The sequence below is a fragment of the Oncorhynchus masou genome, chromosome 32, assembly GCF_036934945.1.
Source record: "Oncorhynchus masou masou isolate Uvic2021 chromosome 32, UVic_Omas_1.1, whole genome shotgun sequence".
Lineage (NCBI taxonomy): Eukaryota > Metazoa > Chordata > Actinopteri > Salmoniformes > Salmonidae > Oncorhynchus > Oncorhynchus masou.
In genome coordinates, this window is record NC_088243.1 from 86826242 (window position 1) to 86853164 (window position 26923).

At 43.7% G+C, this 26923-nt stretch overlaps 1 protein-coding gene across 6 annotated transcripts in view; it reads right to left on the reverse strand.

The window, feature by feature from the left end:
- Nucleotides 1–25725, reverse strand: part of pmt (phosphoethanolamine methyltransferase) — a 31592-nt gene extending 5867 nt beyond the window's left edge. The window contains exons 1-9 of one of the 6 annotated variants that reach the window (XM_064955422.1): nucleotides 25072–25276; nucleotides 24360–24535; nucleotides 22497–22671; nucleotides 22074–22229; nucleotides 6317–6453; nucleotides 5346–5503; nucleotides 4937–5125; nucleotides 3407–3496; nucleotides 2920–3009 (exon numbers count right to left, since the gene is read on the reverse strand). In XM_064955422.1, the coding sequence (XP_064811494.1) occupies nucleotides 2920–3009; nucleotides 3407–3496; nucleotides 4937–5125; nucleotides 5346–5503; nucleotides 6317–6453; nucleotides 22074–22229; nucleotides 22497–22671; nucleotides 24360–24531 (1167 nt within the window). In that variant the 5' untranslated portion in view covers nucleotides 24532–24535; nucleotides 25072–25276. Of the gene's footprint in view, nucleotides 1–2919; nucleotides 3010–3406; nucleotides 3497–4936; nucleotides 5126–5345; nucleotides 5504–6316; nucleotides 6454–22073; nucleotides 22230–22496; nucleotides 22672–24359; nucleotides 24536–25071; nucleotides 25277–25451; nucleotides 25474–25625 lie in introns of those variants that run through there. The other 5 variants (XM_064955423.1, XM_064955426.1, XM_064955427.1 and 2 more) reach the window with 5 other exon arrangements.
- Nucleotides 25726–26923: the final 1198 nt, after the last annotated feature.

Consider the following 26923-nt stretch of genomic DNA (forward strand, 5'->3'; position numbering starts at 1 on the left):
ACCTAGTAACCATAACCTAGTATGTTTCTCATTGTAGACCTAGTAACCATAACCTAGTATGTTTATCATTGTTGACCTAGTAACCATAACCTAGCATGTTTCTCATTGTACACCTAGTAACCATAACCTAGTATGTTTCCCATTGTTGACCTAGTGACCATAACCTAGTATGTTTATCATTGTTGACCTAGTAACCATAACCTAGTATGTTTCTCATTGTAGACCTAGTGACCATAACCTAGTATGTTTCTCATTGTTGACCTAGTAACCATAACCTAGTATGTTTCTCATTGTAGACCTAGTAACCATAACCTAGTATGTTTCTCATTGTTGACCTAGTAACCATAACCTAGTATGTTTCTCATTGTAGACCTAGTAACCATAACCTAGTATGTTTCTCATTGTTGACCTAGTAACCATAACCTAGTATGTTTCTTATTGTAGTCCTAGTAACCATAACTTAGAATGTTTCTTATTGTAGTCCTAGTAACCATAACCTAGTATGTTTCTCATTGTAGACCTAGTAACCATGACCTAGTATGTTTCTCATTGTTGACCTAGTAACCATAACCTAGTATGTTTCTTATTGTAGTCCTAGTAACCATAACCTAGAATGTTTCTTATTGTAGTCCTAGTAACCATAACCTAGTATGTTTCTCATTGTAGACCTAGTAACCATAACCTAGAATGTTTCTCATTGTTGACCTAGTAACCATAACCTAGTATGTTTCTTATTGTAGTCCTAGTAACCATAACCTAGAATGTTTCTTATTGTAGTCCTAGTAACCATAACCTAGTATGTTTCTCATTGTAGACCTAGTAACCATAACCTAGTATGTTTCTCATTGTTGACCTAGTAACCATAACCTAGTATGTTTCTTATTGTAGTCCTAGTAACCATAACCTAGAATGTTTCTTATTGTAGTCCTAGTAACCATAACCTAGTATGTTTCTCATTGTAGACCTAGTAACCATAACCTAGTATGTTTCTCATTGTTGACCTAGTAACCATAACCTAGTATGTTTCTTATTGTAGTCCTAGTAACCATAACCTAGAATGTTTCTTATTGTAGTCCTAGTAACCATAACCTAGTATGTTTCTCATTGTAGACCTAGTAACCATAACCTAGTATGTTTCTCATTGTTGACCTAGTAACCATAACCTAGTATGTTTCTTATTGTAGTCCTAGTAACCATAACCTAGAATGTTTCTTATTGTAGTCCTAGTAACCATAACCTAGTATGTTTCTCATTGTAGACCTAGTAACCATAACCTAGTATGTTTCTCATTGTTGACCTAGTAACCATAACCTAGTATGTTTCCCATTGTAGACCTAGTAACCATAACCTAGTATGTTTCTCATTGTAGTCCTAGTAACCATAACCTAGTATGTTTATCATTGTAGACCTAGTAACCATAACCTAGTATGTTTCTCATTGTAGTCCTAGTAACCATAACTTAGTATGTTTCCCATTGTAGACCTAGTAACCATAACCTAGAATGTTTCTCATTGTTGACCTAGTAACCATAACCTAGTGTGTTTCTCATTGTAGACCTAGTAACCATAACCTAGAATGTTTCCCATTGTAGACCTAGTAACCATAACCTAGTATGTTTCTCATTGTAGACCTAGTAACCATAACCTAGTATGTTTCTCATTGTTGACCTAGTAACCATAACCTAGTGTGTTTCTCATTGTTGACCTAGTGACCATAACCTAGAATGTTTCTCATTGTTGACCTAGTAACCATAACCTATTGTGTTTCTCATTGTAGACCTAGTAACCATAACCTAGAATGTTTCTCATTGTTGACCTAGTGACCATAACCTAGTGTGTTTCTCATTGTTGACCTAGTAACCATAACCTAGTATGTTTCTCATTGTAGACCTAGTAACCATAACCTAGCATGTTTCTCATTGTTGACCTAGTGACCATAACCTAGTGTGTTTCTCATTGTTGACCTAGTAACCATAACCTAGTATGTTTCTCATTGTAGACCTAGTAACCATAACCTAGTATGTTTCTCATTGTAGACCTAGTAACCATAACCTAGTATGTTTATCATTGTAGACCTAGTAACCATAACCTAGTATGTTTATCATTGTAGACCTAGTAACCATAACCTAGTATGTTTCTCATTGTTGACCTAGTAACCATAACCTAGTATGTTTCTCATTGTTGACCTAGTAACCATAACCTAGTATGTTTCCCATTGTAGACCTAGTAACCATAACCTAGTATGTTTATCATTGTTGACCTAGTAACCATAACCTAGTATGTTTCCCATTGTTGACCTAGTGACCATAACCTAGTATGTTTCCCATTGTAGACCTAGTAACCATAACCTAGTATGTTTCTCATTGTTGACCTAGTAACCATAACCTAGTATGTTTCTCATTGTTGACCTAGTAACCATAACCTAGTATGTTTATCATTGTTGACCTAGTAACCATAACCTAGTATGTTTCTTATTGTAGTCCTAGTAACCATAACCTAGTATGTTTCTCATTGTTGACCTAGTAACCATAACCTAGTATGTTTCTCATTGTTGACCTAGTAACCATAACCTAGTATGTTTATCATTGTTGACCTAGTAACCATAACCTAGTATGTTTCTTATTGTAGTCCTAGTAACCATAACCTAGAATGTTTATCATTGTAGACCTAGTAACCATAACCTAGAATGTTTCTCATTGTAGTCCTAGTAACCATAACCTAGTATGTTTCTCATTGTTGACCTAGTAACCATAACCTAGTATGTTTCTCATTGTAGTCCTAGTAACCATAACCTAGTGTGTTTCTCATTGTAGGGAAACACATAAATAAGGAACCAACTGTTGTTCCACCATCAAACAGATCCCAGTCCAGATGACAGCAACGACATGACCTCATTCAACTGACGACCAATCAGACCCACCGATGGAAGCTTCTCCTCCATGGCCCTCTCTATGGCGATATCCACCATGTTGGCTGACAGGTCCAGGCCCAGCACTTCCACGCCGAAGGCCTGCAGAACATCATCGTCATCATTCGGATATACAGTGGGGAGAACAAGTATTTGATACACTGCCGATTTTGCAGGTTCTCCTACTTACAAAGCATGTAGAGGTCTGTAATTTTTTATCATAGGTACACTTCAACTGTGAGAGACGGAATCTAAAACAAAAATCCAGAAAATCACATTGTATGATTTGTATGATTGAAGTGTACCTATGATTTAAAAAAAAATACAGACCTCTACATGCTTTGTAAGTAGGAAAACCTGCAAAATCGGCAGTGTATCAAATACTTGTTCTCCCCACTGTATGACCTTACCACATCCTGCTGTGTGTAACGTGAATGTTAATATTTCCAACAATATATATCATAAACTTCCTATATACTAAATGTCACTGTGGGCTGACCTTTGCCATGTAGAAGTTTCCACCACCAATGCCACAGCCCACATCCAGCACCTTCATCCCAGGCTTCAAGTTCAGCAGGTTAACAAACTCCTTTTTTTTAACACAAAGTGAACCCCCCCCAAAAAAACAGAACATGTCAAGTCCATTCCAATAATAACTACACACACGTTCTGTATTTGTACACTGCTCCAAAAAATAAAGGGAACACTTAAACAACACAATGTAACTCCAAGTCAATCACACTTCTGTGAAATCAAAAACTGTCCGCTTAGGAAGCAACACTGATTGACAATACATTTCACATGCTGTTGTGCAAATGGAATAGACAACAGGTGGAAATTATAGGCAATTAGCAAGACACCCCCAATAAAGCATTTCTTTGGGGGGCCGTACAGCCCTCCATGTGCTTGCCAGACGTAGCCTGACTGACATTAGTTACTGAGATGAGATCCCCAGACCCCTTGTGATACCATATGCTGGTGCGGTTGGCCCTGGGTTCCTCCTAATGCAAGACAATGCTAGATCTCATGTGGCTGGAGTGTGTCAGCAGTTCCTGCAAGAGGAAGGCATTGATGCTATGGACTGGCCCGCCCGTTCCCCAGACCTGAATCCAATTTAGCACATCTGGGACATCATGTCTCGCTCCATCCACCAACGCCGCGTTGCACCACAGACTGTCCAGGAGTTGGCGGATGCTTTAGTCCAGGTCTGGGAGGAGATCCCTCAGGAGACCATCCGCCACCTCATCAGGAGCATGCCCAGGTGTTGTAGGGAGTTCATACAGGCACAGAGGCCACACACATTACTGAGCCTCATTTTGACTTGTTTTAAGGACATTACATCAAAGTTGGATCAGCCTCTAGTGTGGTTTTCCACTTTAATTTTGAGTGTGACTCCAAATCCAGACCTCCATGGGTTGATACATTTGATTTCCATTGATGTTTTTGTGTGATTTTGATGTCAGCACATTCAACTATGTAAAGAAAAAAGTATTTAATAAGAATATTTCATTCATTCAGATCTAGGATGTGTTATTTTAGTGTTCCCTTTATTTTTTTGAGCATTGTATATAGAGAAGGCCAAAAGAGCATAGTACCGTGGTAATCTGTGTAACCTCGTCTAAACAGTAACTAAACAACCTCTCCTGTGTGTTGTCCTTTCATGTTTCAGTCATTTTTTTGTCAACTCTGTCGTGATTCCTATGTTCATCTGTCCATAGGAAAACAACAACCTTTCTGCTCTGGGTCTTGATGTCACAAACCTGTGTTGGCGGCGTGTGTATGTGTGAGTGTGTTTGTATGTGGGCACGAGCGTGCATGTGTGTGTGTGTGTGTGTGTGAGTGTGTTTGTATGTGGGCACGAGCGTGCATGTGTGTGTGAGTGTGTGAGTGTGTTTGTATGTGGGCACGAGCGTGCATGTGTGTGTGTGTGTGTGTGTGAGAGTGTGTTTGTATGTAGGTACGAGCGTGCACGTGTGTGTGTGTGTGTGTGTGTGTGCGTGTGTGCAGGACTCCCAAACCTCAAACCTACCTTGGTAGTGCTGTGTCCCCCAGTGCTGACGTATCCTGCCCCAAACATCTTCTCGTATCGCAGGATGCCTTTGCGTGTGTACTGCTGGTTGTCCAGGAACTGCTGGAAGGTTCTGAAGCCCTCTTGACAGGCGGTGTCCCGACCCACCTTCTCCAACAGCCAACACACCTGGTTCTGGTTGTTCTTCATCTGAAGAGGGGAATGAGACAGGAAGATATAGGGAGATTTAGATGCCACACACACACAGACACAGACAGACACGCACACACACACACACACACACACACACACACACACACACACACACACACACACACACACACACACACACACACACTGACAGTGGCATTAATGTTTATTTACACACATTATATTAAGACACACAATCAACAGCAATAAAGCACCCTACCTTGATGTATGTCTGCACGGTTTTATTGAGCACGATATCAAAGCCAAACACCTGCTTCTCCGCCCCCTCTGACTCCTCCCGCAGTGTTGTTGTCATCAAGTGACTGTAGTGGGCCGACGATCTGTAGTGTGTAGGGTTAAATGTCCTCTTACAGTCACCTGGACAGACAGACAGACAGACAGACAGACAGACAGACAGACAGACAGACAGAGAGAGAGATGGTTACAATCAGACCATGAACATACCATGGCATTGTTGAATACTTGTTTCTGATTGGCTTGAAGGGCATTCTAGAGCATGCATTATTTTCCTATAACACACAGTATATCAACACGGTAGAATTCAATGGCTATAGATCATTCTTACACGTCCTCTGTTTGAGCTGCTTTTGAAAGCAAAAGACGAATTGAAAACATTTTCATAATGGCAAGCTAGAACTGATAGTTTACTTAGATAAACTAGCAAGTCTGTTTGTTTGGTTACCACGGCAATTACTGTCAACTAGCTAGCTCCTTCAGTGGACGTTGAACACCTATCTAGCGGCAAAGGAACACATATGTAGTGGCAAATGTGTTAAATGATAGCCAAGGTATTAAAAAAAGGATAATTACCTCTGGTCTCAGTGCGTTCTCTGGAAAATCATACAACTCCGTGGAAGGGTCACGTTATTCATTATTCACCGTAGAACGCATAGCCTCTCATTGATTATCCCTTACTTACACAACAGCTGGAAGGAGACTATCTGATGTGAATTGAAGTATCCCATGAAGGTGAAAGTGGACTGAACAGTGATCTGTTTAAGTTAGATAATAAATGATGAGACAGACGACAGGATGAGAAGAGTGTCTGAGAAGACATAACCCCGTGTTGCTTCCACCTATCAAATGTCTCAGTTCTACAGAGGGTTCAGGGATTCATGAGACTGGAAGAGTGACTCACAAGAGATATTCAGGTGATTTTAGAGCTCGTACCTGATTGGTAGTTGCAGGATTCCCTGAAGAACAGGTATCCTCCGGGGCAGAGCCATCCCAGCATCCTCTCTGTTAGTGACGTCAGCTCCTCGTCACTCAGATACATCAGTAGCCAGTTGGAGAAGATGATGTCAAAACTAATGGGGGGGGGGGTACACATCAGAATAACATCATAACTAATGGGGGGGGACACATCAGAATAACATCATAACTGAGGGGGGGGGGTACACATCAGAATAACATCATAACTAATGGGGGGGGATCAGAATAACATCATAACTGATGGGGGGGGGTACACATCAGAATAACATCATAACTGATGGGGGGGGCACATCAGAATAACTTCATAACTGATGGGGGGGGGGGGGGTACACATCAGAATAACATCATAACTGATGGGGGGGGGGGCACATCAGAATAACATCATAACTGATGGGGGGACACATCAGAATAACATCATAACTGATGGGGGGGGGGTACACATCAGAATAACATCATAACTGATGGGGGGACGACACATCAGAATAACATCATAACTGATGGGGGGGGGTACACATCAGAATAACATCATAACTGATGGGGGGGGGGGACACATCAGAATAACATCATAACTGATGGGGGGGGGACACATCAGAATAACATCATAACTGAAGGGGGGTACACATCAGAATAACATCATAACTGATGGGGGGGGGGGGTACACATCAGAATAACATCATAACTGATGGGGGGGGGGGACACATCAGAATAACATCATAACTGAAGGGGGGGGTACACATCAGAATAACATCATAACTGATGGGGGGGGGGGGGGACACATCAGAATAACATCATAACTGAAGGGGGGTATACATCAGAATAACATCATAACTGATGGGGGGGGTACACATCAGAATAACATCATAACTGATGGGGGGTACACATCAGAATAACATCATAACTGATGGGGGGGGGTACACATCAGAATAACATCATAACTGATGGGGGGGGGTACACATCAGAATAACATCATAACTGATGGGGGGGGGGTACACATCAGAATAACATCATAACTGATGGGGGGTACACATCAGAATAACATCATAACTGATGGGGGGGGGGGGGTACACATCAGAATAACATCATAACTGATGATGGGGGTACACATCAGAATAACATCATAACTGATGGGGGGTACACATCAGAATAACATCATAACTGATGGGGGGAATACACATCAGAATAACATCATAACTGATGGGGGGGGGGTACACATCAGAATAACATCATAACTGATGGGGGGGGGTACACATCAGAATAACATCATAACTGATGGGGGGGGGATGGGGGGTACACATCAGAATAACATCATAACTGATTGGGGGGGGACACATCAGAATAACATCAGAACTGATGGGGGGTACACATCAGAATAACATCAGAACTGATGGGGGGGGGTACACATCAGAATAACATCATAACTGATGGGGGGTACACATCAGAATAACATCATAACTGACGGGGGGGTACACATCAGAATAACATCATAACTGATGGGGGGGGGGACACATCAGAATAACATCATAACTGATGGGGGGGGGACACATCAGAATAACATCATAACTGATGGGGGGGGGGTACACATCAGAATAACATCATAACTGATGGGGGGTACACATCAGAATAACATCATAACTGATGGGGGGACACATCAGAATAACATCATAACTGATGGGGGGGGGGGGGGTACACATCAGAATAACATCATAACTGATGGGGGGGAATAACATCACACATCAGAATAACATCATAACTGATGGGGGGTACACATCAGAATAACATCATAACTGATGGGGGGGGGGGAATAACATCATAACTGAAGGGGGGGGACACATAAGAATAACATCATAACTGATGGGGGGGGGACACATCAGAATAACATCATAACTGATGGGGGGGGGACACATCAGAATAACATCATAACTGATGGGGGGGGACACATCAGAATAACATCATAACTGATGGGGGGGGGTACACATCAGAATAACATCATAACTGATGGGGGGGGGGACACATCAGAATAACATCATAACTGATGGGGGGGGACACATCAGAATAACATCATAACTGATGGGGGGGACACATCAGAATAACGTCATAACTGATGGGGGGGGGGGTACACATCAGAATAACATCATAACTGATGGGGGGGGGGGCACATCAGAATAACATCATAACTGATGGGGGGGGGTACACATCAGAATAACATCATAACTGATGGGGGGGGGTACACATCAGAATAACATCATAACTGAAGGGGGGGGGGGACACATCAGAATAACATCATAACTGATGGGGGGGACACATCAGAATAACATCATAACTGATGGGGGGGGTACACATCAGAATAACATCATAACTGATGGGGGGGGGGGACACATCAGTATAACATCATAGCTGATGGGGGGGGTACACATCAGAATAACATCATAACTGATGGGGGGGGGGACACATCAGTATAACATCATAGCTGATGGGGGGGGAATACACATCAGTATAACATCATAACTGATGGGGGGGGGACACATCAGAATAACATCATAACTGATGGGGGGGACACATCAGAATAACATCATAACTGATGGGGGGGACACATCAGAATAACATCATAACTGATGGGGGGGGGACACATCAGAATAACATCATAACTGATGGGGGGGGGGTACACATCAGAATAACATCATAACTGATGGGGGGGGACACATCAGAATAACATCAGTATAACATCATAGCTGATGGGGGGGGGGGACACATCAGTATAACATCATAACTGATGGGGGGGAATAACATCATAACTGATGGGGGGACACATCAGAATAACATCATAACTGATGGGGGGGGACACATCAGAATAACATCATAACTGATGGGGGGGACACATCAGAATAACATCATAACTGATGGGGGGGGGACACATCAGAATAACATCATAACTGATGGGGGGGGGGGGGTACACATCAGAATAACATCATAACTGATGGGGGGAATAACATCATCAGTATAACATCATAACTGATGGGGGGGGGGGACACATCAGAATAACATCATAACTGATGGGGGGACACATCAGAATAACATCATAACTGATGGGGGGGGACACATCAGAATAACATCATAACTGATGGGGGGGGGGGACACATCAGAATAACATCATAACTGATGGGGGGGGGACACATCAGAATAACATCATAACTGATGGGGGGGGGTACACATCAGAATAACATCATAACTGATGGGGGGGGGGGGGGGGACACATCAGAATAACATCATAACTGATGGGGGGGGACAACTGATGGGGGGGGGGTACACATCAGAATAACATCATAACTGATGGGGGGGGGACACATCAGAATAACATCATAACTGATGGGGGGGGGGGACACATCAGAATAACATCATAACTGATGGGGGGGGGACACATCAGAATAACATCATAACTGATGGGGGGGGACACATCAGAATAACATCATAACTGATGGGGGGGGACACATCAGAATAACATCATAACTGATGGGGGGGATGGGGGGGTACATCAGAATAACATCATAACTGATGGGGGGGGGGGACACATCAGAATAACATCATAACTGATGGGGGGGGGGACACATCAGAATAACATCATAACTGATGGGGGGGGGACACATCAGAATAACATCATAACTGATAACTGATGGGGGGGGACACATCAGAATAACATCATAACTGATGGGGGGGGTACACATCAGAATAACATCATAACTGATGGGGGGGGGGGGGGGACACATCAGAATAACATCATAACTGATGGGGGGGGGTACACATCAGAATAACATCATAACTGATGGGGGGGACACATCAGAATAACATCATAACTGATGGGGGGGGTACACATCAGAATAACATCATAACTGATGGGGGAATAACATCATAACTGATGGGGGGGGGACATCAGAATAACATCATAACTGATGGGGGGGGGTACACATCAGAATAACATCATAACTGATGGGGGGGGGGGGGGTACATCAGAATAACATCATAACTGAATAACATCATAACTGATGGGGGGGGGGGACACATCAGAATAACATCATAACTGATGGGGGGGGGGGACACATCAGAATAACATCATAACTGATGGGGGGAATAACATCATAACTGATGGGGGGGGGACACATCAGAATAACATCATAACTGATGGGGGGGGACACATCAGAATAACATCATAACTGATGGGGGGGGGATGGGGGGGGGACACATCAGAATAACATCATAACTGATGGGGGGGGGGACACATCAGAATAACATCATAACTGATGGGGGGGACACATCAGAATAACATCATAACTGATGGGGGGGGGTACACATCAGAATAACATCATAACTGATGGGGGGTGCACATCAGAATAACATCATAACTGATGGGGGGGGGTACACATCAGAATAACATCATAACTGATGGGGGGGGACACATCAGAATAACATCATAACTGATGGGGGGGGGACACATCAGAATAACATCATAACATGAATAACATCATAACTGATGGGGGGGGTACACATCAGAATAACATCATAACTGATGGGGGGGGGGGGTACACATCAGAATAACATCATAACTGATGGGGGGGGGACACATCAGAATAACATCATAACTGATGGGGGGGGGTACACATCAGAATAACATCATAACTGATGGGGGGGGACACATCAGAATAACATCATAACTGATGGGGGGGGGGACACATCAGAATAACATCATAACTGATGGGGGGGGACACATCAGAATAACATCATAACTGATGGGGGGGGACACATCAGAATAACATCATAACTGATGGGGGGGGGACACATCAGAATAACATCATAACTGATGGGGGGGGGGGACACATCAGAATAACATCATAACTGATGGGGGGGGGGGGGTACATCAGAATAACATCATAACTGATGGGGGGACACATCAGAATAACATCATAACTGATGGGGGGGGGACACATCAGAATAACATCATAACTGATGGGGGGGGGGACACATCAGAATAACATCATAACTGATGGGGGGGACACATCAGAATAACATCATAACTGATGGGGGGGGGACACATCAGAATAACATCATAACTGATGGGGGGGACACATCAGAATAACATCATAACTGATGGGGGGGGTACACATCAGAATAACATCATAACTGATGGGGGGTACACATCAGAATAACATCATAACTGATGGGGGGGGACACATCAGAATAACATCATAACTGATGGGGGGGGACACATCAGAATAACATCATAACATCAGAATAACATCATAACTGATGGGGGGGGGGAATCAAATAATAACATCATAACTGATGGGGGGGGGGACACATCAGAATAACATCATAACTGATGGGGGGGACACATCAGAATAACATCATAACTGATGGGGGGGGGACATCATAACATGAATAACATCATAACTGATGGGGGGGGGGTACACATCAGAATAACATCATAACTGATGGGGGGGGACACATCAGAATAACATCATAACTGATGGGGGGATGGGGGGACACATCAGAATAACATCATAACTGATGGGGGGGGACACATCAGAATAACATCATAACTGATGGGGGGGGACACATCAGAATAACATCATAACTGATGGGGGGGACACATCAGAATAACATCATAACTGATGGGGGGTACTGATCATAACTGGGGGGGGACACATCAGAATAACATCATAACTGATGGGGGGGGGGACACATCAGAATAACATCATAACTGATGGGGGGGGGACACATCAGAATAACATCATAACTGATGGGGGGGGACACATCAGAATAACATCATAACTGATGGGGGGGGGACACATCAGAATAACATCATAACTGATGGGGGAATAACATCATAACTGATGGGGGGGGGGACACATCAGAATAACATCATAACTGATGGGGGATGGGGGGGGGACACATCAGAATAACATCATAACTGATGGGGGGGGGGGGGACACATCAGAATAACATCATAACTGATGGGGGGGGGGTACACATCAGAATAACATCATAACTGATGGGGGGGGGGACACATCAGAATAACATCATAACTGATGGGGGGGTACACATCAGAATAACATCATAACTGATGGGGGGGACACATCAGAATAACATCATAACTGATGGGGGGGATGGGGGGGGTACACATCAGAATAACATCATAACTGATGGGGGGGGGGGGACACATCAGAATAACATCATAACTGATGGGGGGGGGACATAAATAACATCATAACTGATGGGGGGGGGGTACACATCAGAATAACATCATAACTGATGGGGGGGGGGGGTACACATCAGAATAACATCATAACTGATGGGGGGGGGACACATCAGAATAACATCATAACTGATGGGGGGTAACATCATAACATCATAACTGATGGGGGGTACACATCAGAATAACATCATAACTGATGGGGGGGGGACACATCAGAATAACATCATAACTGATGGGGGGGGGGGACACATCAGAATAACATCATAACTGATGGGGGGGGTACACATCAGAATAACATCATAACTGATGGGGGGGGACACATCAGAATAACATCATAACTGATGGGGGGGGTCAGAATAACATCATCATGGGGGGGGGAATAACATCATAACTGATGGGGGGGGACACATCAGAATAACATCATAACTGATGGGGGGGGGACACATCAGAATAACATCATAACTGATGGGGGGGGGGGGACACATCAGAATAACATCATAACTGATGGGGGGGGGGGTACACATCAGAATAACATCATAACTGATGGGGGGGACACATCAGAATAACATCATAACTGATGGGGGGGGTACACATCAGAATAACATCATAACTGATGGGGGGGGGACACATCAGAATAACATCATAACTGATGGGGGGGGTACACATCAGAATAACATCATAACTGATGGGGGGGGGACACATCAGAATAACATCATAACTGATGGGGGGGGGGGTACACATCAGAATAACATCATAACTGATGGGGGGGGGACACATCAGAATAACATCATAACTGATGGGGGGGGGACACATCAGAATAACATCATAACTGATGGGGGGGGGGACACATCAGAATAACATCATAACTGATGGGGGGGAATAACATCATAACTGATGGGGGGAATAACACATCAGAATAACATCATAACTGATGGGGGGGGGGACACATCAGAATAACATCATAACTGATGGGGGGGGGACACATCAGAATAACATCATAACTGATGGGGGGGGGTACACATCAGAATAACATCATAACTGATGGGGGGACACATCAGAATAACATCATAACTGATGGGGGGGGGGACACATCAGAATAACATCATAACTGATGGGGGGGGACACATCAGAATAACATCATAACTGATGGGGGGGGACACATCAGAATAACATCATAACTGATGGGGGGACACATCAGAATAACATCATAACTGATGGGGGGGGGGTACACATCAGAATAACATCATAACTGATGGGGGGGGGTACACATCAGAATAACATCATAACTGATGGGGGGGGGGTACACATCAGAATAACATCATAACTGATGGGGGGGGTACACATCAGAATAACATCATAACTGATGGGGGGGGAATACACATCAGAATAACATCATAACTGATGGGGGGGGACACATCAGAATAACATCATAACTGATGGGGGGGGACACATCAGAATAAACATCATAACTGATGGGGGGGGGGTACACATCAGAATAACATCATAACTGATGGGGGGGGACACATCAGAATAACATCATAACTGATGGGGGGGGGGACACATCAGAATAACATCATAACTGATGGGGGGTACACATCAGAATAACATCATAACTGATGGGGGGGGGACACATCAGAATAACATCATAACTGATGGGGGGTACACATCAGAATAACATCATAACTGATGGGGGGGGGGACACATCAGAATAACATCATAACTGATGGGGGGGACACATCAGAATAACATCATAACTGATGGGGGGGGGGGGGACACATCAGAATAACATCATAACTGATAACATCATAACTGATGGGGGGGGGGTACACATCAGAATAACATCATAACTGATGGGGGGGACACATCAGAATAACATCATAACTGATGGGGGGGGGACACATCAGAATAACATCATAACTGATGGGGGGACATCATCAGAATAACATCATAACTGATGGGGGGGGACACATCAGAATAACATCATAACTGATGGGGGGGGGTACACATCAGAATAACATCATAACTGATGGGGGGGACACATCAGAATAACATCATAACTGATGGGGGGGACACATCAGAATAACATCATAACTGATGGGGGGGGGGGTACATCATCAGAATAACATCATAACTGATGGGGGGGACACATCAGAATAACATCATAACTGATGGGGGGGGGGTACACATCAGAATAACATCATAACTGATGGGGGGGACACATCAGAATAACATCATAACTGATGGGGGGGGGACACATCAGAATAACATCATAACTGATGGGGGGAATAACATCATAACTGACATCAGAATAACATCATAACTGATGGGGGGGGGACACATCAGAATAACATCATAACTGATGGGGGGGGGGGGACACATCAGAATAACATCATAACTGATGGGGGGGGGACACATCAGAATAACATCATAACTGATGGGGGGGGGGGGGACACATCAGAATAACATCATAACTGATGGGGGGGGGGGGGGAATAACATCATAACTGATGGGGGGGTACACATCAGAATAACATCATAACTGATGGGGGGGGGTACACATCAGAATAACATCATAACTGATGGGGGGGGGTACACATCAGAATAACATCATAACTGATGGGGGGGGACACATCAGAATAACATCATAACTGATGGGGGGGGACACATCAGAATAACATCATAACTGATGGGGGAATAACATCATAACTGATGGGGGACACATCAGAATAACATAACTGATGGGGGGGGTACACATCAGAATAACATCATAACTGATGGGGGGGACACATCAGAATAACATCATAACTGATGGGGGGGGGGGCACACATCAGAATAACATCATAACTGATGGGGGGGGGACACATCAGAATAACATCATAACTGATGGGGGGGGGGGTACACATCAGAATAACATCATAACTGATGGGGGGGGACACATCAGAATAACATCATAACTGATGGGGGGACACATCAGGGGGGGGGGGGACACATCAGAATAACATCATAACTGATGGGGGGGGGTACACATCAGAATAAACTGATCATAACTGATGGGGGGGGAATAACATCATAACTGATGGGGGACACATCAGAATAACATCATAACTGATGGGGGGGGGTACACATCAGAATAACATCATAACTGATGGGGGGGTACACATCAGAATAACATCATAACTGATGGGGGGGGGACACATCAGAATAACATCATAACTGATGGGGGGGGGGGGGCTTCACATCAGAATAACATCATAACTGATGGGGGGGGACACATCAGAATAACATCATAACTGATCAGGGGGGGGGGACACATCAGAATAACATCATAACTGATGGGGGGGGGACACATCAGAATAACATCATAACTGATGGGGGGGGGACACATCAGAATAACATCATAACTGATGGGGGGGGGGGGACACATCAGAATAACATCATAACTGATGGGGGGGGGTACACATCAGAATAACATCATAACTGATGGGGGGGGGGGGGACACATCAGAATAACATCATAACTGATGGGGGGGGGACACATCAGAATAACATCATAACTGATGGGGGGGGGACACATCAGAATAACATCATAACTGATGGGGGGGGAATACATCATCAGAATAACATCATAACTGATGGGGGGGGGGGACACATCAGAATAACATCATAACTGATGGGGGGGGGGACACATCAGAATAACATCATAACTGATGGGGGGGATGGGGGGGGGTACACATCAGAATAACATCATAACTGATGGGGGGGGACACATCAGAATAACATCATAACTGATGGGGGGGGATGGGGGGGGGGGACACATCAGAATAACATCATAACTGATGGGGGGGGTACACATCAGAATAACATCATAACTGATGGGGGGATGGGGGGACACATCAGAATAACATCATAACTGATGGGGGAATAACATCATAACTGATGGGGGGTACACATCAGAATAACATCATAACTGATGGGGGGGGGGACATCAGAATAACATCATAACTGATGGGGGGGGGGTACACATCAGAATAACATCATAACTGATGGGGGGGGACACATCAGAATAACATCATAACTGATGGGGGGACACATCAGAATAACATCATAACTGATGGGGGGGGGGTACACATCAGAATAACATCATAACTGATGGGGGGGGGACACATCAGAATAACATCATAACTGATGGGGGGGATGGGGGGGGGGGACACATCAGAATAACATCATAACTGATGGGGGGGACACATCAGAATAACATCATAACTGATGGGGGGGGGACACATCAGAATAACATCATAACTGATGGGGGGGAATAACATCACATCAGAATAACATCATAACTGATGGGGGGGGAATAACATCATAACTGATGGGGGGGGGTACACATCAGAATAACATCATAACTGATGGGGGGGATGGGGGGGGGACACATCAGAATAACATCATAACTGATTGGGGGGGGGGGACACATCACACATCAGAATAACATCATAACTGATGGGGGGGGGGACACATCAGAATAACATCATAACTGATGGGGGGGGGGGGGGGACACATCAGAATAACATCATAACTGATGGGGGGGATGGGGGGGGGGGGGGGTACACATCAGAATAACATCATAACTGATGGGGGGGGGGGACACATCAGAATAACATCATAACTGATGGGGGGGGACACATCAGAATAACATCATAACTGATGGGGGGGGGGGGGGGTACACATCAGAATAACATCATAACTGATGGGGGGGGACACATCAGAATAACATCATAACTGATGGGGGGGGGGACACATCAGAATAACATCATAACTGATGGGGGGGAACAACATCAGAATAACATCATAACTGATGGGGGGGGGGGGGACACATCAGAATAACATCATAACTGATGGGGGGGGGTACACATCAGAATAACATCATAACTGATGGGGGGGGGGGACACATCAGAATAACATCATAACTGAATGGGGGGGGACACATCAGAATAACATCATAACTGATGGGGGGGGACACATCAGAATAACATCATAACAGAATAACATCATAACTGATGGGGGGGGGGGACACATCAGAATAACATCATAACTGATGGGGGGGGGGACACATCAGAATAACATCATAACTAATGGGGGGGGGGTACACATACACATCAGAATAACATCATAACTGATGGGGGGGGGTACACATCAGAATAACATCATAACTGATGGGGGGAATAACATCATAACTGATGGGGGTACACATCAGAATAACATCATAACTGATGGGGGGAATACACATCAGAATAACATCATAACTGATGGGGGGGGGGGACACATCAGAATAACATCATAACTGATGGGGGGGGGGTACATCAGAATAACATCATAACTGATGGGGGGGGACACATCAGAATAACATCATAACTGATGGGGGGGGGACACATCAGAATAACATCATAACTGATGGGGGGGGAACACATCAGAATAACATCATAACTGATGGGGGGGGACACATCAGAATAACATCATAACTGATGGGGGGGGACACATCAGAATAACATCATAACTGATGGGGGGGGGGTACACATCAGAATAACATCATAACTGATGGGGGGGGGGGGGGGACACATCAGAATAACATCATAACTGATGGGGGGGGGGGGGGTACACATCAGAATAACATCATAACTGATGGGGGGTATAACATCATAACTGATGGGGGGGGGGGGGTACACATCAGAATACATCATAACTGATCAGAATAACATCATAACTGATTGGGGGGGGGACACATCAGAATAACATCATAACTGATGGGGGGGGGACACATCAGAATAACATCATAACTGATGGGGGGATGGGGGGGGGGACACATCAGAATAACATCATAACTGATGGGGGGGACACATCAGAATAACATCATAACTGATGGGGGGGGGTACACATCAGAATAACATCATAACTGATGGGGGGGACACATCAGAATAACATCATAACTGATGGGGGGGGGGGACACATCAGAATAACATCATAACTGATGGGGGGGGGGGGGGGACACATCAGAATAACATCATAACTGATGGGGGGGGGGGACACATCAGAATAACATCATAACTGATGGGGGGGGGTACACATCAGAATAACATCATAACTGATGGGGGGGGGGACACATCAGAATAACATCATAACTGATGGGGGGGGACACATCAGAATAACATCATAACTGATGGGGGGGTACACATCAGAATAACATCATAACTAATGGGGGGGGTACACATCAGAATAACATCATAACTAATGGGGGGGGTACACATCAGAATAACATCATAACTGATGGGGGGGGGGGGAATAACATCATACACATCAGAATAACATCATAACTAATGGGGGGGGTACACATCAGAATAACATCATAACTGATGGGGGGGGGTACACATCAGAATAACATCATAACTGATGGGGGGGGTACACATCAGAATAACATCATAACTGATGGGGGGTACACATCAGAATAACATCATAACTGATGGGGGGGGGGGACACATCAGAATAACATCATAACTGATGGGGGGGGGACACATCAGAATAACATCATAACTGATGGGGGGTACACATCAGAATAACATCATAACTGATGGGGGGGGACACATCAGAATAACATCATAACTGATGGGGGGGTACACATCAGAATAACATCATAACTGATGGGGGGGGGGTACACATCAGAATAACATCATAACTGATGGGGGGTACACATCAGAATAACATCATAACTGATGGGGGGGGACACATCAGAATAACATCATCAGAATAACATCATAACTGATGGGGGGGGGTACACATCAGAATAACATCATAACTGATGGGGGGGGACACATCAGAATAACATCATAACTGATGGGGGGGGGGACACATCAGAATAACATCATAACTGATGGGGGGGGGGACACATCAGAATAACATCATAACTGATGGGGGGGGACACATCAGAATAACATCATAACTGATGGGGGGACACATCAGAATAACATCATAACTGATTGGGGGGGGGGTACACATCAGAATAACATCATAACTGATGGGGGGGGGTACACATCAGTATAACATCATAACTGATGGGGGGGGTACACATCAGAATAACATCATAACTGATGGGGGGGGGGGACACATCAGAATAACATCATAACTGATGGGGGGGGGGTACACATCAGAATAACATCATAACTGATGGGGGGGGGTACACATCAGAATAACATCATAACTGATGGGGGGGGGGTACACATCAGAATAACATCATAACTGATGGGGGGTACACATCAGAATAACATCATAACTGATGGGGGGGGGGTACACATCAGAATAACATCATAACTGATGGGGGGGGTACACATCAGAATAACATCATAACTGATGGGGGGGGGGTACACATCAGAATAACATCATAACTGATGGGGGGGGTACACATCAGAATAACATCATAACTGATGGGGGGGGGGGGGTACACATCAGAATAACATCATAACTGATGGGGGGGACACATCAGAATAACATCATAACTGATGGGGGGGGACACATCAGAATAACATCATAACTGATGGGGGGTACACATCAGAATAACATCATAACTGATGGGGGGGGGTACACATCAGTATAACATCATAACTGATGGGGGGGGGGTACACATCAGAATAACATCATAACTGATGGGGGGGAATACACATCAGAATAACATCATAACTGATGGGGGGGGGTACACATCAGAATAACATCATAACTGATGGGGGGTACACATCAGAATAACATCATAACTGATGGGGGGGGGTACACATCAGAATAACATCATAACTGATGGGGGGGGTACACATCAGAATAACATCATAACTGATGGGGGGGGTACATCAGAATAACATCATAACTGATGGGGGGTACACATCAGAATAACATCATAACTGATGGGGGGGGTACACATCAGAATAACATCATAACTGATGGGGGGTACACATCAGAATAACATCATAACTGATGGGGGGGGTACACATCAGAATAACATCATAACTGATGGGGGGACACATCAGAATAACATCATAACTGATGGGGGGGACACATCAGAATAACATCATAACTGATGGGGGGGGACACATCAGAATAACATCATAACTGATGGGGGGGGGGTACACATCAGAATAACATCATAACTGATGGGGGGGGGACACATCAGAATAACATCATAACTGATGGGGGGGGGGGGGGGGGGACACACATCAGAATAACATCATAACTGATGGGGGGTACACATCAGAATAACATCATAACTGATGGGGGGGGGGGTACACATCAGAATAACATCATAACTGATGGGGGGGGGGGGACACATCAGTATAACATCATAAGCCTGACAATAGGTTGTTATAAAGGCTCACAAAAGCTTAGAACGTGCATTATGCCCATTTAGGCAAAATGCGTTCCAAATGGCACCATAGTCTCCATATAGTGCACTACTTTTGACCGGAGCTCTATGGTCCCTGGTCAAAAGTAGTGCACTACGTAGGGAATAGGGTGTCATTTGGGACAGATGCAGTGTCACCTCATATTAGTGTATTCAGTTCCAACCGAAGGCTAAGGCATAGGTGAGACATCTCGTCAAACCAGTTTAAAAAACAAACTACCTTAGTCATAGACTTTGAACATGTTTCGCTACGCCTTATCAATTCAAAGTCGTAAAGTCAATAGCTTTATGCAAACAAAACACACCAAATCAGAGAACTTTTCTTATCTTTCTAAGTTTACCAGTAAACTACCCAGAATTTTGTTCACTTTCAACGGAATATTCGGCATTTTAGAACATAAAATCAAGTGTCCTTTTTTGGGTACTTCAGATTATCACCGGTGTCCGTAATGATCTCTGGCCCTCTGTGGGACCTCATTACATGGGAAATATTTAAGACGATTTTAAAATAAACAATAGAATGACAAAAATTCATCTTAAATATAATATAAAGCATTCAGCATTAAATATACTTTATTTTATCTTGTACAGACTTTGCTCTTCTATGTGAACATGTCTGTTGTCAATGTTGGTAGCAGTAAATAGTAGCAAGAGTTCATTGAAAATAAAACTATTGTTGATAAGATGCTTTTTAAAATTAATTTGGTTTTCTCTTGAACCATATGGTCTATCTATCAGAAACTACTGGACAATATGGACACAGGTATAAAAAATGTATACGAAATATTAATAATATATATATTTTTTTTACAGTTATGCAAGTATAAATTACCAAATTTACCATAGATTGCCATAGATGACCTCTTAATTACCCAAATTACAGAAGATTCTGGTAACTTTGGTACATTACCGGTAGCTTTGCAACCTTACGCAAACCTGTTTTATAATGTATTATATTATTATTATAAACATTATATCCAAAAGCAGACCGGTTTTATAATATATTATATTATTATTATAAACATTATCTCCAAAAGCAGACCTGTTTTTGGGGAAGTCCAGCTTGGTGACGTCTGCCTGGAGGAAGGAGGCATTGCCATGGTGACCGTTGTCCTGTCTGTTCTTCTCCACGAAGCTCTCCATGAAGTCGACCGCTGTCACGTGACTGGCCTGGGTCAACAGGTGGCTGGTGTACCTACTGGAAGAGACCAAACACACAAACACAAAGGGTCAAACACCTCCACATCAGACAGCGAGGGTCAAACTGCCAACAAGAGTCAATGTCACCTGACCAGGAAAAACACAGGTCCCCATCATAGCCCAGGGCCAGGAGTTTTACCTATCAGGTCACATGGTCAGTTAAACCTCATGGCTCTACAGAGATCATGACACAGTACATGCTTGATGTTATTATCAGTCTATCTGGTCAGTTGTTTTATGGATATATTTCAATAGACCCACTGACCCGATGCCGGCGCCCAGCTCCAGGACCCTCTGGCCGGAAAGGCTGGGCAGCAGGGAGAGGATCTCAGGCAGTTCGTGCAGGGTCAGCTCCTGGGCATGAGAGTCCAACATCATTTCCTCAACCGTGGCCTGGCGGCTGTGTTCCTTCCAGAACTCTGTCATCGTACTCCTCTCTACTCAGTGGAGAGAAGAGGGAGACAAGAACTAAAGCAAACTGCTGGACAAATACACACCAAAACCAACACAAACACCAACATACTGTATTTGTATATTTCTTTTATGTGCCCAGTCTGTGTTTTATTTTGATAAGAATTGACATTCTACTCTATGCTAGTCTATTCTAGTCAATGCCATTCTATTCTATGCTAGTCTATTCTAGTCTATGCTATTCTAGTCCATGCTAATATAGTCTTATATTTATTCTATTTTAAAGCTATTATAGACCAGAGTGTGTGGTGATCTGAGTTTGATACCGTAGTGTTACTACAGCATGAAAACAACAAGAGGCACAACTCTCCAAAACTCTAAAGAACAACAAGAGGTACAACTCCCCATAACAAGAGGTACAACTCTCCAGAACTCTAAAGAGCAACAAGAGGTACAACTCTCCAAAACTATAAAGAACAACAAGAGGTACAACTCCCCATAACAAGAGGTACAACTCTCCAGAACTCTAAAGAGCAACAAGAGGTACAACTCTCCAGAACTCTAAAGAGCAACAAGAGGTACAACTCTCCAAAACTCTAAAGAACAACAAGAGGTACAACTCCCCATAACAAGAGGTACAACTCTCCAGAACTTTAAAGAGCAACAAGAGGTACAACTATCCAAAACTCTAAAGCGCAACAAGAGGTACAACTATCCAAAACTCTAAAGCGCAACAAGAGGTACAACTCTCCAAAACTCTAAAGCGCAACAAGATGTACAACTATCCAAAACTCTAAAGCGCAACAAGAGGTACAACTCTCCAAAACTCTAAAGCGCAACAAGAGGTACAACTATCCAAAACTCTAAAGGGCAACAAGAGGTACAACTCCCCATAACAAGAGGTACAACTATCCAAAACTCTAAAGAACAACAAGAGGTACAACTCTCCAAAACTCTAAAGCGCAACAAGAGGTACAACTCTCCAGAACTCTGAATTGCTGGAACAACATATTGTAGAAATCAATCACTGTTTTGTAATTAATAACAACAATATAAAAACAAAAATAACAATAATCAGAACTACAGCTAACAGTTTATATAACTGTCAAAACAGGACACAATCATTCATTCATGTCACGTTCTGACCTTTATTTCCTTTGTTTTGCCATTATTTAGTATGGTCAGGGCGTGAGTTGGGGTGGGCAGTCTATGTTTGTTTTTCTATGATTTGGGTATTTCTATGTTCCGGCCGAGTATGGTTCTCAATCAGAGGCAGGTGTCATTAGTTGTCTCTGATTGAGAATCATACTTAGGTAGCCTGGGTTTCACTGTGTGTTTGTGGGTGATTGTTCCTGTCTCTGTGTTTGCACCAGATAGGGCTGTTTTTGGTTTTCCACGTTTATTGTTTTTGTAGTGTTTGTGTTTATATTTTTTTATTAAACATGAATCAATATAACCACGCTGCGTTTTGGTCCGCCTCTCCTTCACCACAAGAAAACCGTTACAATAACTGCCTGACGACTGAAATTCAATTATTCTGATCCTCTATCTTTCGCGTCAGTGGACGTGGCTTAGAGTTTGGCTGAAGCAAGAAGTTTGGGGAGCCAGGCAATATACAATACATGACCAAAAGTATGTGGACACCTGCTCATCCAACATCTCATTCCAAAATCATGGACATTAATATGGAGGATGTCCCTCCGCTTTGCTGCTATACCAGTCACTCTTCTGGGAAGGTTTTCCACTAGATGTTGGAACATTGCTGAGGGGGACTTGCATCCATTCAGACACAAGAGCTGTGAGGTCGGGCACTGATTTTGGGCGATTAGTCCTGGCTCGCAGTCGGCGTTCCAATTCATCCCAAAGGTGTTCGACGGGGTTGAGGTCATGGCTCTATACAAATATAGTCAAATTCACTAATTTGAAGAGGTGACCACATACTTTTGTATATATATTTATATTTATAGTGTAACTGCAGCAGCTATCGCTATTAACAGTTAACTAGCCTGCTATCAATGTATCATCTAGTAGTTAGAGTGGTTCCCAACTCCGGTCCTCCAGTACCTCCCAACAGTTCACATTTTCATTGTAGCCTTGAAAAAGCACACCTGATTCAACTAATCATCAGGCCCTCAATTAGTTGAATTAGGTACGTTTGTTCGGGGTTACAACAAAAATGTGTTCTGTCAGGGACTGGAGTTGGGAACCACTGAAATAGTACAGTGTAATTTACAGTAAACCATTCCAGGACTGATTTACATCAGTTAGGATTGCTTTCATCACTCACATTAACAGACTAAACTCTGAGCACATGTTGGGCCCCAAAAAAATCCTTGTAATTATTAACTTCTGACAAGAAAATGTCCGTCAAATTTTAATAAACCCACACTGTTACAGTCGATAGATAGAGGAAACCACATCATCCTTACCTTTGATGTCCATGTTTGATGAAGTTCAAAACAGTTTAAATTGTTTGTTTTTTTAAAGAAGAAGAAAAAAAAGAATAATAAAAGAATAACTATTCGTCTTAGTGTTCAGTGACTCGAACAGCACCAACTATCCGCCGGTGGTATGTTGAGTGTTATCACTGTCAAGACTAGTGGAAACCTTTTGTGACGGCTCGTGTTCAAATAACGGGTGACATATGTGCGTGGAGGAGTTGGCTTTCCATATCGACAGGTACAGAACTGACCATTCCGATGCTCCGAATATGAGGGGAGGGGAGGGGGGGGGGACCAATTACGCATGAATAATCATCTGAGGAAAAAGAAGGGGGGGGGGGTCTATGTTGGCACGGGATTTCCCTTACCTTACAGACCATGCCTGTTGAAGAACCGAGCTGGTGAGATGTCAATTATTCAGGAGGAGGAGATAGAAACGATATTGAGTCATCCATCCATGTGAGATATATAAAAATAAGAGTCAGATGTGTGTAGGTATAGCCGGTAGTCTGTGCACAGGGTGTCTACGTGCGTTATCTTACCGCGAGGTTGAAACGAGTCCCTTTCGTCCCAAATGTGCTGACGCCGTTGGGATGGAGTCGCTCATGGCATGTATGCATACTCGGATTGCGCAATATTGCCTCATGCATCTGCTTTCTTCAAAAGCGTGTCCTTTAAAGGGCCAGCCCGAGCCAGGTAGTGCATGGTTCAGATTGATGATGATGAAACTCACGCAGCAAATGACATGACCAGACGACAACATGTTTTATTTTATTTTATTTTGAATTGAGGAATTACACATTTTCTTTCCATAATGGGAGGCCGGCCAGCTGTTATGAGAAGCACATCCATTTCAAAATGGGCATAATGACAATACATGTTGTTACCAAAAAAACATTAAATGTTGTTTCAAATGGCTATGATAAAATAACATTAAGAGAGAGTGAGAGAACGAGAGAGAGCGTGGGCACATTCCTATGCCCAGGCGTTGCTGACGCCTGCCAGACCTTACAACGCCCAGATAGGTATTGTACATATCAGCGAACAACATTATATGTTATGGCAATCAGTCAGTCGATGACACAGTTGATGACGTAACACGCAACCATTGGTTGATTCATGCAACGTCTGTGCGTGTGAGAGAAAGCTTGAGTGAGACAGAGATGGCTAGCCCACTCGTGGCCAGGGTTGGGGTGTACCAGCATTACATGTAATAAGTTACATGTAAGGGATTACAAAAACACGTTACCGGCAAAAATATTGTAATCACATTACGGATACTTTTGAAAAACTAGATGATTACTTTTACATTCAGAAAGGATGTTTGCGATAAATTAAATAAATTACACGTTTTCTAAATGACATTCAAATCAGCATTGAAAAAAAGGGGCAAGTTTAAGTTTATTCCACCTGAGCGAGTCTGAACACAAGTAAGAGACCACTTTGATAACACACCAAATGTGTTTGATGGATCGTGGGGAAAGAGCCGGCTACAGTCCAAGCTATGTCTTCCAATGGCGAGACTGCTGTCGGCATCCGAAGATGATCCAACTTGAATAAATGCTTGGAGCAGCAGTGACATCAGTGATGTAGTCTATGGCGATACGGATATCACTTATTATTGATGTGAATCACGCTGCCGCTCTCTCATTTAGCTATTTGCGCTTTACGGATTGTGGTTGTTGTGGATGGCTATTCAAACATCTAAATGTGCATTTGAACCCAATAATGGTTGAATTCAAGAAGTTTAAACTGCCTATCAATCATTGTTTTTGAAACCAGTTGGCAGTCAGTGAAAAATGCGCTCTTGCAACACCCGTATAGTGGAATAATGGAATAA